At 33.9% G+C, this 13,160-nt stretch overlaps 1 protein-coding gene across 3 annotated transcripts in view; it reads left to right on the top strand.

Moving 5' to 3' along the window:
• DIAPH2 (diaphanous related formin 2) overlaps nucleotides 1–13,160 on the top strand; it is an 843,900-nt gene that overhangs the window by 219,258 nt on the left and 611,482 nt on the right. For all 3 annotated transcript variants that reach the window (XM_033107889.1, XM_033107880.1, XM_033107870.1), the window contains 2 exons: nucleotides 1,659–1,767; nucleotides 12,941–13,051. In XM_033107889.1, coding sequence (XP_032963780.1) covers nucleotides 1,659–1,767; nucleotides 12,941–13,051 — 220 coding nt within the window. The remainder of the gene's footprint in view (nucleotides 1–1,658; nucleotides 1,768–12,940; nucleotides 13,052–13,160) is intronic.

The raw sequence follows: 13,160 nt of genomic DNA, 5'->3' as shown, positions 1-13,160 counted from the left end.
TGTTGTTTCTTTAGATAACTTGCATGAAGATAGTATGAAATTATAGGAAATTATTAGCGTTTTTCTCTTACCTATTTACATTTTAGCTTTTCTTTTTTTGGTTCTTTGAAAAATAGGTTTATACAGATAGAATCCTAATGGGAAATTCTTCAAAGTTGGATTCAAAGAGAATGAATAGAATTTTGTCTAGAGGAAGGTAAAGCAATTATTAGAAAAATAGGAAGAAAATAAGAGTAATTTTGCCTAAACACACACACACATACACACACACACACACACACACACACACACACCAAAATTTGACTTCTTTAACTAACTCAATTAACTAGATGCTTTTATTTTGAACTATTATTTTATAGTAGTAGCTTCATTTATCTGCCTATAGTAAGTGAAAAGATGAAACAATTATTCATAGAATGTAATAATCTGTTGAAAAGAAAGAATGAAAAGGCTGATGGTAATTTTTCTGTACATGTATGTGCGAGTTTCAGCAAGTTGCTGCTTTCCATGCATTAGATCATTACTTCTTATGAAAATAATATTGAATCAGAAGCAAAATTTAAGATTTGATGTCATTAATATGTTGGCTAGTAAGAAACCATTGTGATAAAGAATGAAATACTAAGTACGTGGACTAAATTATTTTATCTGAGTACTTTGTTTCCAATCAATAATTTCAATTTGAATTAGAACAGAGCCATACAAAGATTTAAAAATATTTCAGTATATTGATTTTTCTCATACCTGCTAGAATAAAATGAGATAGTACTGGCTAGTGTCCTTAGAAACCAAAAGGCAAACACTAAACAAAAATATTGTCATATAGCATTAAGTCTTATCTCAATGAGAACAAACTGAATGAGATAACATAAGCAAAATAAGTTTTCCTTAGGTTTTATAGAAAAATTAGTTTATATGTAAGGAATGTTTTTCTAGTCAATTAGATTTTTCAATACTTAATTCATATAATACAACCTGCCCTGGTTTACTTGTTATGATCCAATTATAATTTCAGATATATTTTGGTAAGGGTAGGATACTACATACAGATTAGTTTGATATCGACACTAGCACAGAGATAGTTTTCAATATTTCTGTTGTTGTAAATAAGTTTCTTGTGTTAGTTATTTATAGAGGCTTCTCTAATTACCTACTAGGCTTTCTCTTTCAGGTTTTTTTTTTCTTGTTCCATTTTTCAAAGAATGTCTATATTTTAAAATTTTTTTACTCTTTCCAGCACTTTATTATAAAATTACAGTCGGGTTACACTTGAATAAACTTTTAATAATTGTAGATGCCATTTTGTGTTTAAGAGATATTAATATCTGTTACATGAAATGTTGAAACCTGCCTGAAATTTTAAATTTCAGTATTTATTAATTAACTACCTTTTAAAAACTGTCATCTAGAAAACTTATTTTCCTCAAGATGTTTAAATTGAATTTTCATTTTGATGCCCTGAAATTATTTAAAGCTGTGAATATTTGATTTGTAGAAGTACTCGTAGGCAGGCAGGAACACAATTCTTAAATTGTAATGGTCTCTATAAATATCAAAGCACCAGGAAATAAAACAGGAAAAACTGAAAGAGATAACCCATATTTATAATGTGTGTATAAGACGTATTTCTCATTTCTGTTCAATTTTTTTCTCCATAGTCTAGATAAACTTTTAGGGGCTATAACTACAGCAGCAGAAAGAAATAACAGAGAACGATTTTCACCAATTGTGGAAGGATTAGAAAATCATGAAGCTTTGCAATTACAGGTGAGTCAGTTTTGTCTTAAATCGTTTCCAGGGTTACATTTAGAGTCTTCATGTTGTATGACACCAATTCCGTTTGAGCTAACACTTGAATGGAACATAAAAGTGAAATTCTTCCTGTTGCTTGGTCGTTCATAAAAGCTAGAAGTTTTGTCTGTGCGAAAAACAATTTGTTTAAAATTAGAAAAAGTACTTTGGATTATTATAAAGATGATTATGATTATCATTAATATTTGGGTATTTAGTAAGGAACATAATATAGAAATGAAAGCCTTAGCACTAATCAGGGCAATAGGGCAAACGGTTCAGCCAATGGCATTATGCGCACAAGTGTTAATGAAGTCTGTGGGCTTTTGTAGACATGTAAGAAAACTGAGCACACCTCTCTTTGTGCCATACACACAACATTCAGAAGTCTGACTTACCAGAATAGGGGTGATGGAATTTCAGCTCTTAGGTTAGGGTCTGATAGCTCTGTGTAGACCCAGCCTAAATGTCATCTTTAGATAATGACAAAACTCACTGTCTTTTCTTAGATAATTTCAGGAAAGCACTCATTTTTTGAAAGATAACTTTGTTCTTGAGTGTTGAGAACTCATATTTATTGACCGTACCTGCGGTGTGAGATACTGGATGAAACATTTTAATTTACTTACATTATCTGATTTAATTCTCACAGCAACCCAGCTACATAGGTACTATTATTTAGTAGTGAGTGTTTGAATATTAAAATATCTTATCTGATCTAAAGCAAATATTTTCTTTTCCTCTTTTTATTGTGTTATGAATTATTGGCGTCTTTTTTTAACCAGAGTTTGCAGCTACAGAACATAGATAAATTGGCTTTTCCAAAGAAAATGCTGTAGTGTTACAAAACTATAATTCCTCTCCAAACATTTAAGGAGATTTAATTGTTACTTCTCCAACTATGATGAGGAGTTTGGATAAATTTTTATGGTGTGCCTTTTATGTCCAGTGTATTATATTTTTTAATAATTGGGGTATTTCCTTCCATTGTTTTCCTTTTTATAATACACGTCTTATTATAAAATTTGTCTCCATAAAATTTGATATCTGTACTGAAAGTTTTGAAAACTATCTTTTTTAGATGACTTCTTGGACTTTGTGTTCTTGTTTCTATGGATGGCCTTACCTAACTAAATTTCATTGACCTTTAGTCATATATGTGAGTTTGTGCTTATCTTGCAAAGTTCGTTTAGGAGGAATTAGGTGTTTCAGACATATTCAGAGTTTTCATTACTCAGATCACTCACTCACTCACTCAGAATCACACAGCTGTTGAGGAGTAGAGCTGTGATCTGAAGCCAGGTCTTTGTGATGCCAATATTTGCATACTGCATTTTCTAACCTTTACAATGACTACTCTGTCGTAGCTTAGTTCACCCTAAACAATGGAAAGGGAAGGACATTTTCTAGCCTTCAGGAAGCTGGACTGAATGGAATGATAAAATGGCAAGTTAACAAGTAAACGTATGTAAGCACCATAGACATCTTGCTAGGTATTCAAAAAGTTGTTGAATAGTGATTATAGATGCAAACATATGCAAAACACAATTTGAAATTTCCTTTTCTGATGAGATACAAAAATTAGTAATTTGTTATATACAGAGCCTATTGCTCTCACAAAAATTGTTAAGTGGGTTTATTTGGATTATTTCATGTGAATGAAAAAAATACCATCTAAAAGTTCAAAAATATATTCAGAAGGCAGAATGAAAAACAAAAGTTTCAATCTGTTGTTTAAAAAACATAATTAGTGCTGTATTTTAACAGAATGACTTTTCTATTTCTGTAGTATCCTGAGAGTTCTCAAAATGTTATTACAGTCTCAGGAAGTAATTCTGTTAAAATACAGGACTAATTATATTTTTAAATAACAACTATATACCTTTTTTTTTTCTTTTTTGGGTTTTAAAATACGTTATTAACTTCTCACAGAGGTTTTCTAGCTCATCTTTAAAGTGAAATTTTATACCTGAGATAGAATTTTCATTATCTTCAGTAGTTCGAAAAATAGATAAAACAATAAATCATGTTATCTTCTTATACTCTCTCTTCATTGACTTCCCTTCAGCTTGGTAGCAATCTCAAGTTTCCCCCATCCTACAGCACTTTCTTTTGATCCTTTTTATCCTTGAACTAGCCTCTCATCTTCCTTTTTCATTTCATAGTCAAAGTCTCTAAAAGAGTCATTGGTACTTGTTTTCTCTGTTTCCTAAATTACCTTTCCCAACTCATCTTTTTCACAGTTCTCAAAAAGGTCAACAGTGATCCCCTAATTTCAAAATCCAATGGCTTATTTCCAATCCTTATCACCTGGCACTACTGATCGCTTCCCTCCTTGAACATTTTACTGCCTTTGGCTTGTCAGGTATCATTCCCTCCTTGCTCTTTGACTGCCTTTCACTGCTCTTTATCTTCTCTACATGTTTTTCCTCTTCTTACTTCTTGGGTGTTTGTTTCTCTATGCTCTACCCTTGGTCCTCTTCTATTGCCACTTATGTATATACATACATATGTACATACACACACGCATATATACACTCATGCAGATACATGTATACACATATATTTTTTCTTTTCCTCGTGAATGTTCTCAGTTCCTTCTCTAGCTTTAACATCACTGTGTTCTAGGGATTCGCCAGCTTTATAAGTCCAGCTCATAGCTCTGTCTGTTCAAACCTGCATGTCCAAATGCCTAACTAGATATCTTGTGGACATCATTAAAATATGAAACTAAAAATAGCATTTATAAGCCATGTGCCAATGTTCTAAATACTTTCACATGTTACTTCATTTTTAAACCTCGCAGCAATTCTATGAGAGGTAGCAGTAGTATCCCCATGTTACAGATGAGTAAACTGAGGCTCATAGAGGTTAGGTAACTTTCCTAGTGTCACAAAGTGAATAGGAGGCAAAGCCATGATTAGATACTAGGTTGTCTGGCTCCAGACCACATGCTCTTAACCACTACGTTGTACCTCTTGTTAAAACTGAGCTCACTCTCTCTTCCCCTTAACGTGATTCCCCCAAAAAGAAGTCTGCTCTTCTTCCTGCCTTTCTAATTTTAGCTGATAGATGTCTCATCTTCTACCTAATCTTTAATTTTCCTCAAGACTTCATTCTTTGTTCTCTGCATCCAGTCAATCATCAAGTCTTACAGAACAGACTGTGAATCTATCCCAGTCTCTCTACCCCCACTGCCTTTATCTTTTCTCACCGGTGTTATGCCAACAGTTTCCTGATAGTACCCCATACTGATACATTCTTCCCCTCCATACAAATGCTGTGTACTGTTGTCAATTATCCTGAAAAGATAAATCCGATTCTAACATAGTAGCATTCCTAGAAAGCTATGCTCATGACCCATTGCTACCTGATGAAGGGGAAGAGCCTAATCATGATGTATATGACCGTTTTTAGTGCGGCCCCAATTTTGAGCCTGTCACTCACCCAAATGTACCATGTTTTAGTCATGCTAAACCTGGTGTTCCCTAAATATGCTGTAGACTTTTAAATGCCCTCAAATATTTTATCATGTAGCACACTTTTCTTGAAATACCAACCCTTCTGCACCCATAACCCTTTCCTCCAGGCAAGGTTTATTGAGAACACAAAGGAAGGCAAATTTAGGTATGCCTTGCATAAGTCTAGGAGGGCTTCAGTGAGGAGGTGACGCTTTAACTGGGTCTTGATGGATAAATAGGAAACACTATTACGGTAGGATGGGAGGCAGGAAAATGACTTCCAGTACATCAAGACTGAGGCCAGCGTAGTCTGCCAGTCACTTCACAAAAGAAGACAAAGTGAGGTAATACCAACATATAGTTGAAACTGATTTCTACATAGCCCAGCAGGGAAAGCTAGGGTACACTGAGCATTAATAATATTTGGTTATGGAAAGAGAAAGTAGTATAGATAACTTCCAATGATGTGTTATAAAGAGCCCAATCTTTACAGGCTGCTTTTACTCATGTCTGAAAGTATTTCTGGAGCTGTGTGTAGAAGTGTGTTTAGCATGATTTAATACATTTTAAAAATGTTTTCTAACATGCTGAAAATAATAATAAGAAATTTGTGCATATTGTCATTAGATGTGGTACACAAAAACATGGCAGAAAATATATGCTTCACTGATGTGTAATAGGTTCACTTGACCTATTTGATAGATTTATCAATTTGGAATATAACTGAGAACCAAAAAAGAAAGCAAAAATAAAATAAAAACAATCTGAGTAGCCTACAAAATGTCACCAAATCCATAGGCTTATGATACCAAAGATCCTTTTGGCCTTTAATCAGAGCCTATTAACTCTTTCTTCCTTATGGTGTCTTAAGGAGCCCAATTATCCGTTTCCATCCACAGCAGACTAGAAGCACAGGTTGGAAGGTTGGAAGAGTGTTATTTATTCCAGATCAATGAACTGAGATGATCAAGAAATGACAAGTGACAGATGAAAAGCAAGGGAGGAGGAGATAGAAACATAATAAAAGACTGGAACTAGAATGCAAAATTGCAGCATTTGGTTTCACCTAATGTCAGAGCAAGAAGCCCTAAACACGTCAGTAGTTCCAGAGGGTATCTCTGTGTTACATCTTAGCTCACTAACTCACATATTTCATCATGCCCCCAAGGTAGAAAGAAAATAGTAAGTTATATGTAGTATATTTTGCTTCAGAATGTGGGAATTATATAATTCATTTCAGAAAGAGTTTCATGCCAAAGCTTGTTGAAGCTTAAATGGACAAACCCTCAGCTGTGTGGACTGATTGACGCTTTGTAGCTCGATTCTTTCCACAGCGGTTCTCAAGTGTTAAGATTTTACTCTAAGCATACTTGTAAATTAGCTATTAGTGCACTCATGCCTTCTCCTGTGAGGAAGTAGCTTTGGATAGATCATTTATCATGTGTTGTAGAGGTACATTTATAATAAAACAAGGCACTGGAGCTTATGAATAAGGAGAAAATCTGGGGAAAAGTGAGTGTCTTAAATATTGTGTTGAACGAATGCCTGCTATTACTTAAGAAACTTGTTTTACTTATTGACAGTTTTATATTAGTACCAGTTTAAAAGTAGAATTAGTGCAATGGAGGTGGGTTGTGTAGAGATATTTGTACAATATTGTCACTTTTCAAGTCCTCATATTGGCTTCTCCAGCACCATTTGACGCTATCTGATCAGTCCTTTATCAACTCTCTCCCCTCCCTCAATTTCTATGATGCTAAGCTCTCCTCATTTTTCTTTTACCTCAAGTTGCATTTAAAATCTCCTGTCTCTGTGCTTGGCCCTTAAATATACTGACTCCTAGAGGTTGATCCTCAGTCCTTTGTTTTGCTCATCTGTACATTGTCCTTGGGCAACCACATTTATCCTTACGACTTCAACTAACACTTCTCTGTGACGAGTCTCTCAGAACTTTTTCCCAAACTCCTCCTGACTCACGGACCCCGTATGTTCAGCTGCCTTTGACTGGCTTTCAAATTCAGTATTGTCCTTAACTCTGCTTACCTTCCTTTTCATCATCCTTCTTCCTACTCCAGTCCCCTCTCCAACCGTAACCTGCCTTTCTCTTATATTTCTTGTCCTGGTTAACCTTAGCAGACTCCACCAAGTAGCATAAACCCGAAATGCAATAACCGTCTTCAGGTCTACTTCTCTTTTGTCCACCATTCCCTCAGTCACCAGATCCTACCAGTTCTACTTCCTTTGTATTGTACTTTCCTTCCTTAATATGCTTTTCCTCCCTCACCACCCCTGCTGTCGTTTCTTTGTTGTAGGGCACTATTGTTTCAAGACACTGTTTTAGCATTTCCCCAACTCTTAAATACGTATTGTCTATCCTTCATTCTAGCTTCCTTTAAAAAAATCTTCTGCTAAGTTATACTTCTGAAATGCAGTTCTTGTATCACTGCTTAAAATCCTATAAAGGCCTCCCATGGCCTCTAGGATTCAAGTCTACTTATGGTCCACACAAAATACTTCATACTCTGACCACTGCTTTGTCTCTAGCCCTCATATTCCACTACTCTTCTACAGAATTTTTCTGGCCCAGTCCTACTGTGCTCAGTTTCCTGAACATTTTATGCTGTTCCATACCTCTACTGCCAAACCTTCGTACATGGTTTCGTCCTACCTGGAATCCTTCTCCATTTCTTGACTTACTTAACTTGCTCTGTACATTTCTATCTTTCTTGGTTGGTACTTATTTTGACTTAAACCATCTTGTTTCCTAACTCCTGCTGGGCTAGGATAAAGAAAGACCTTGTTAATGTCAACAAAGTACTTAATAAGGTCAAGTGTGTGACAGTGTCAATAAAAATTTAAAAGCACAATTTGTCACAGCTAATGGCAATATGGATAATCTGTCTGAGAATGCCCTGGGGTTGGCAATTATTGTTACTCTCTAGCTCTATGAATTGGGATCAAACTGCTAGTTATTTGTATCGTTTTCAGAGCCAGTAAGTTAAAATATAAAGCTCTAGCATTTTCCCAGTAATTTTGTGAAGATACTTCATGTTGAAGTATTTCCTCTCTCTACCACTCAGGTAGAAAACTGAATGCAATTTCTTTTTGTAATTATATAGCTCATGCCAATAAAATTTGAAATATTTAAATACGATTCACCCATTATGTTTTAACCAATTTGTTGGGGACAGTAATGGGGTTACACAGAAAACCCTAAACAAATACCGAGCCTTGCCTTTAGAAAGTTTACAGTCTACTTTGTGATATTTCACTCTCTCTACACCACACCCCACACCCCAGGATGAAGATAATAGCACCCGATGACTAAAGAATGCAGGTGATTATTATAGAAAGAGAATATACCATTACAGTAAAGGAAGGATCATAATGTAGAAAACTGATAGTAGTTCAGTTTTGATACATAATTTTTCATGGCACAAATGATTGGATGTTTTATCACATGCACAGAGTTGGTGGCTTTTATCTATACACATTTATGCATTTGTTCAATAGCTTATATAGATATAAAGAAATCCCCTTATAATGGAAGGAGATTACTGAATAAAACTGCAAATACAGAAACTAATTGTTTGTGCTGGTTAAATATCAGAATTGTGGTCCTAGCTTAGCATATTTATTAATAATGGAGAAAATTTACTGATTTCCTGTGATTTTAAAATTTTAATTCTCATGGAAGCTGTATTTAAAACAAATAGAAACTTAAAAACCATTTTGAAACTTAAGTTTCAAATCCATTTTGAAACTTAAAGCCATTGTAAAGAAACTAAGCAACAGAAGGAATCCGGATAATGGGCTTTATGATAGTACAGGGGCATATTTTTTTTTTCTTTAGTACAAGGAAAAATGCTATTCAGCAATGCCAGATTTGTACATTGTGGTGTGGTAGAAAGAATGTGAGACCAAAAGTCATGAGGTCTGAGTTCTAGTCCAATCTTTGTGTCTTACTAGCTGTATGATCTTAGGCAAATCATCTAATTTTTCTAGTTTTTCAGTACGTTTACCTTTAAATGAGCATATTGGACCAGAGTATTTTGTTCTCTCTAGCTTCAGAATCCCATGGTTCTTTAATTTCTGTCTCTGGAGTTGACATTTTTTGGAAAGCAGATTGAGAGGTTCAGTCATGCTGTTAAAGTTTTATATACTTGGAAGTTGAGTGTACCGATTTTGAAACTTTCATTATGCACTTTTGTACTTTTTTGGAGATTAGAGTTTGGAGATTAGGCCAGAAGGCTTTTTCCTTTAGTCTCCAGTGCAGTGCTATCCAATCACACGTTCTGCAGTGCTCTGTATTCATGCTGCCCAATATGGTAGCTGCTAGCCACATGTGATTGTTGAACATTTGAACTGTGGCTAGTGAGACTGAGCAACTGGATTTTTAGTTTTATTTAATTGTAATTAATTGAAATTTAAATGGCTCCCTATTGAAGAGCACAGCTCTAGAGTGAGAGACAGAGAGATTGAGAGAGAGAGAGAGAGAGAATTTACTTGCACATATATGCAGAGTAGGGAGAGGGGTGGCAGGAAGTAGAGAGAGAGAGACCATTATTTTGGATGATGGGATGCTGCCCATACTTCACTGTTCAGGATATGTATGGAAAATGGAATGTAACACATTTCAGGAGCTATTTCCTACATTTTTTTATTTTTGCATTCCATTATGTATTATGATAACCACTTATTATTTTTTATTGAGGTATCATTGACATATATGCTAACCTCTTTATATAGTAGTTAAGAGATTGGTAAAATAATTGTATGTTTTTCTAATTAACCTATAGTTCAAAGCTGTATATTCCCAGTATGTTAAACATGGTCAACTAGTTAAATTTTATTGCCTTACCTATCCTTAAAGTCTTTTGTTGTGTGGATCAATGAATGGAGTTTGTGAGGCATCTGGAATGTGCTAGAAATTATTCTATATTTGCACTAAAGTGATATGGTTTAAAATCATGAGTTTACTCCTTGCTGTGTGACCTTGTATAAGTTATTTATCTGCTTTGAGCCTCAGCTTCATCATCTGTGAAATAAGGATAAGAGCAACAGTTGTATGATTTTTATGAGGATGAGATTAGATGGTGAGTTACGTGAAGTACTTAATATTGTCTGGTAACTGATAATGATAATAATAATAATAATAAAAACAACAACTCCGGGTTTTGTATTTATGAGTTCAGAATCCACGCAATGGATATTTCATGTTTATAATTAATAATATATTCTGCCCTTTAAACTAATTACAATTTTAAAATTTAATTTTGTAGTTATAAATAGTGTCAATTATTTTGATTTTGAATTGATTTTGTTCCTGTCCTCTGAAAAGGGAAGTAATTGTGTAGTAGTATAAAGGAATGGAGATATTTAAGATGACTGGTGTTTTCCACATTTATACAATATAAATATTTCTATAAAAGAGCATCGCTTTAACAGATTATGTCGTATAATGACATGATAGTATGACTCTTCATCGTTTGTTATGTGTAATTAAGTACATATCTATTAGAATTTGATAAATAGTATGTTGACCAACCAGTGCCGTTACCTCTTTCACTACTGGGTTCATGGTCTCTTAATTATTTTATACTATAGTCAACGGATGCAACTATTTTTCAATTTTGTTATATATTCACACATTTTATGTAAAGTGAGTATTTGATAGCATTGCAACATATATCTTATTAAATGTGAAGTTATTTTGATGCTGATAGAATCATTAATTTTATTGACTCTGTTTCTATCATCTCCTGATCTAAGTACTTTTATTTGTATAAAGGAACAATTCCAAGACTCATTAACTTGTTTCTTATGGAAATGTTCTCTTTACTTGTAGGGTATTAATACAAGCCATTAAGCTAGAATTTCTTCTGGCAAAAACAATCCTAGCAGATGGCAACTTTTCTCTCTATTAATTTTGGATTGGACATGTACTTTGGCTTGTTCCGTCATGTCATAGTTGTAACATAACAAGGATCATTCAGGCAAATACAATGATAATATAGCTATGGACAGGTAGAACACAGAAACTTATATCCCAGCCTGTGGGATATAAGACTTTAACGTTTTCTTATTGTAAATTGAAAGGTTAAGTAATCTACTAAAGAATAAGTGTCATAATAATTTATCTGGTATGTCTTTTAAAGTAATGCCAAGTCTATGATTTTATCAATTGTGTAAGTGTTTTAGCTTGATATTTGAGCATTTGTAGGAATTAGGCTACATTGTTCAATTATTATTAAATATCTGGTAATGCTAGAAACAACCTCAATCATCCACTTTATAGCGTGTAAACTTTTGATTTTTGAACCTGGATGTGAGATAAAAGGCCGAATCTACCCCTCCAAAGACCTTGAATGCAAAAGGTAGAGATATACAAATAAAGGCAGTATACCTTTTAATATTTTCTCTCTACCTGAAAAGAATAATTATCATAGTAATATCCCTGGACAAGTCAAGCCAAAATACATTTGAAATATTTTTTTTGATTGTTTTTCTCATACTATTTTTTTTTTGTGTGTGAGTCATGTAAACTTTATTAGTATAAGCAGACAGCAGGCCAAGTAGATGAAGTGAAGGCCATTTAAACTATTAGCCGATTACCTTACATTTGAGCGGCATTTTCCAAAGATGCTATTCACGAATAATGTACGGAACACCTGGCAATTAGCGTTCGGTTGATTCCCTTTTACCTTGCAATTACCGGAAAATAAGTCCCGTTTTATTGTAAGGGCCTTCAATATCAGTAAGAAAAGCGAAACCTGTTTTCCAGTGTCAATATAATTAATGAATCACCTGCACTTGAAAACAATTGGATACCAGAGGGTAAGGGGGTAGTGGGGTGGTAGATGAGGGTAAACGGGGTCTAATATATAGTGATGGAAAGAGAACTGACTCTGGGTGGTGAACACACAATGTGATGTATAGATGATGTATTACAGAATTGTACACCTGAAATCTATGTAACTTTACTAACCATTATCACCCCAAAAAACTTTAATTAAAAAAAAAAAGTCCTCATATTTACTTTATCATTTATACACATTAGTATTGGCGTCACAGTATCTTCTAGTTGATCATAATGCACTTAATTCATTTTTGTACGTAGTAAATTAATTCATTTTAATCATATATTTTAATATTCTAAATTTTGTGCAAATCCATCCCAATAATAGGAGAGAGTATATGTCAGTGTAATGATTTCTCCAAGTTAGCCTTGTTGCCTTAATATCAGGGTACTTTTGTAACTTTACTTGATTTATTTTAGAAAGGTATTTGTAACCACATAAAATTGAGGTCAGTTGTACTCTAAGGACAGCTGGATATGCAAGATACATTTCATGATCTTTTGAAAGGGCTCTCTATGTATACTTTTGGAACTTGGAATTTCTCAGAAAGAGTTTAATATTTCTTCATATTGTTTAGCAAAGCGTAACAGTACTTGACCATCCTTCATGTCTTCATTCAAATTATTCTGGACTTTAGAAACTTTATTATTAATTTCGTTGTTTATGCTGTAAAAGCATAATCATCCTTAAACTTGTACAAATATTTGCATTTTTTCTTAATTTTTATAATGTGGATAAATGCCTTTAGTAAATGGAATAAGAATTGAATGCATTAATTATTTCTTTAATGAAAACTTTTTTTAAACAATGTTTGCTTTCTAATTGCAGGTGGCCTGCATGCAGTTAATAAATGCCCTTGTCACTTCGCCTTATGATCTTGATTTTCGAATACATTTAAGGAATGAATTCCTCCGTTCAGGACTAAAAACAATGTTACCAGTAAGTTGAGTGTACACATTTATTATGCTATTGAACTTCAACAGTTTTCTTTCTTTAGATAAAAGTACTTGCAACAGAGTAAATAAATGTGCCTTGCTGTTTTCTGTTG

Source organism: Rhinolophus ferrumequinum, chromosome X, assembly GCF_004115265.2.
Source record: "Rhinolophus ferrumequinum isolate MPI-CBG mRhiFer1 chromosome X, mRhiFer1_v1.p, whole genome shotgun sequence".
Classification (NCBI taxonomy): Eukaryota; Metazoa; Chordata; class Mammalia; order Chiroptera; family Rhinolophidae; genus Rhinolophus; species Rhinolophus ferrumequinum.
Note: the sequence above shows the minus strand (reverse complement) of the source record. Positions and strands in the feature narration are given on the sequence as shown.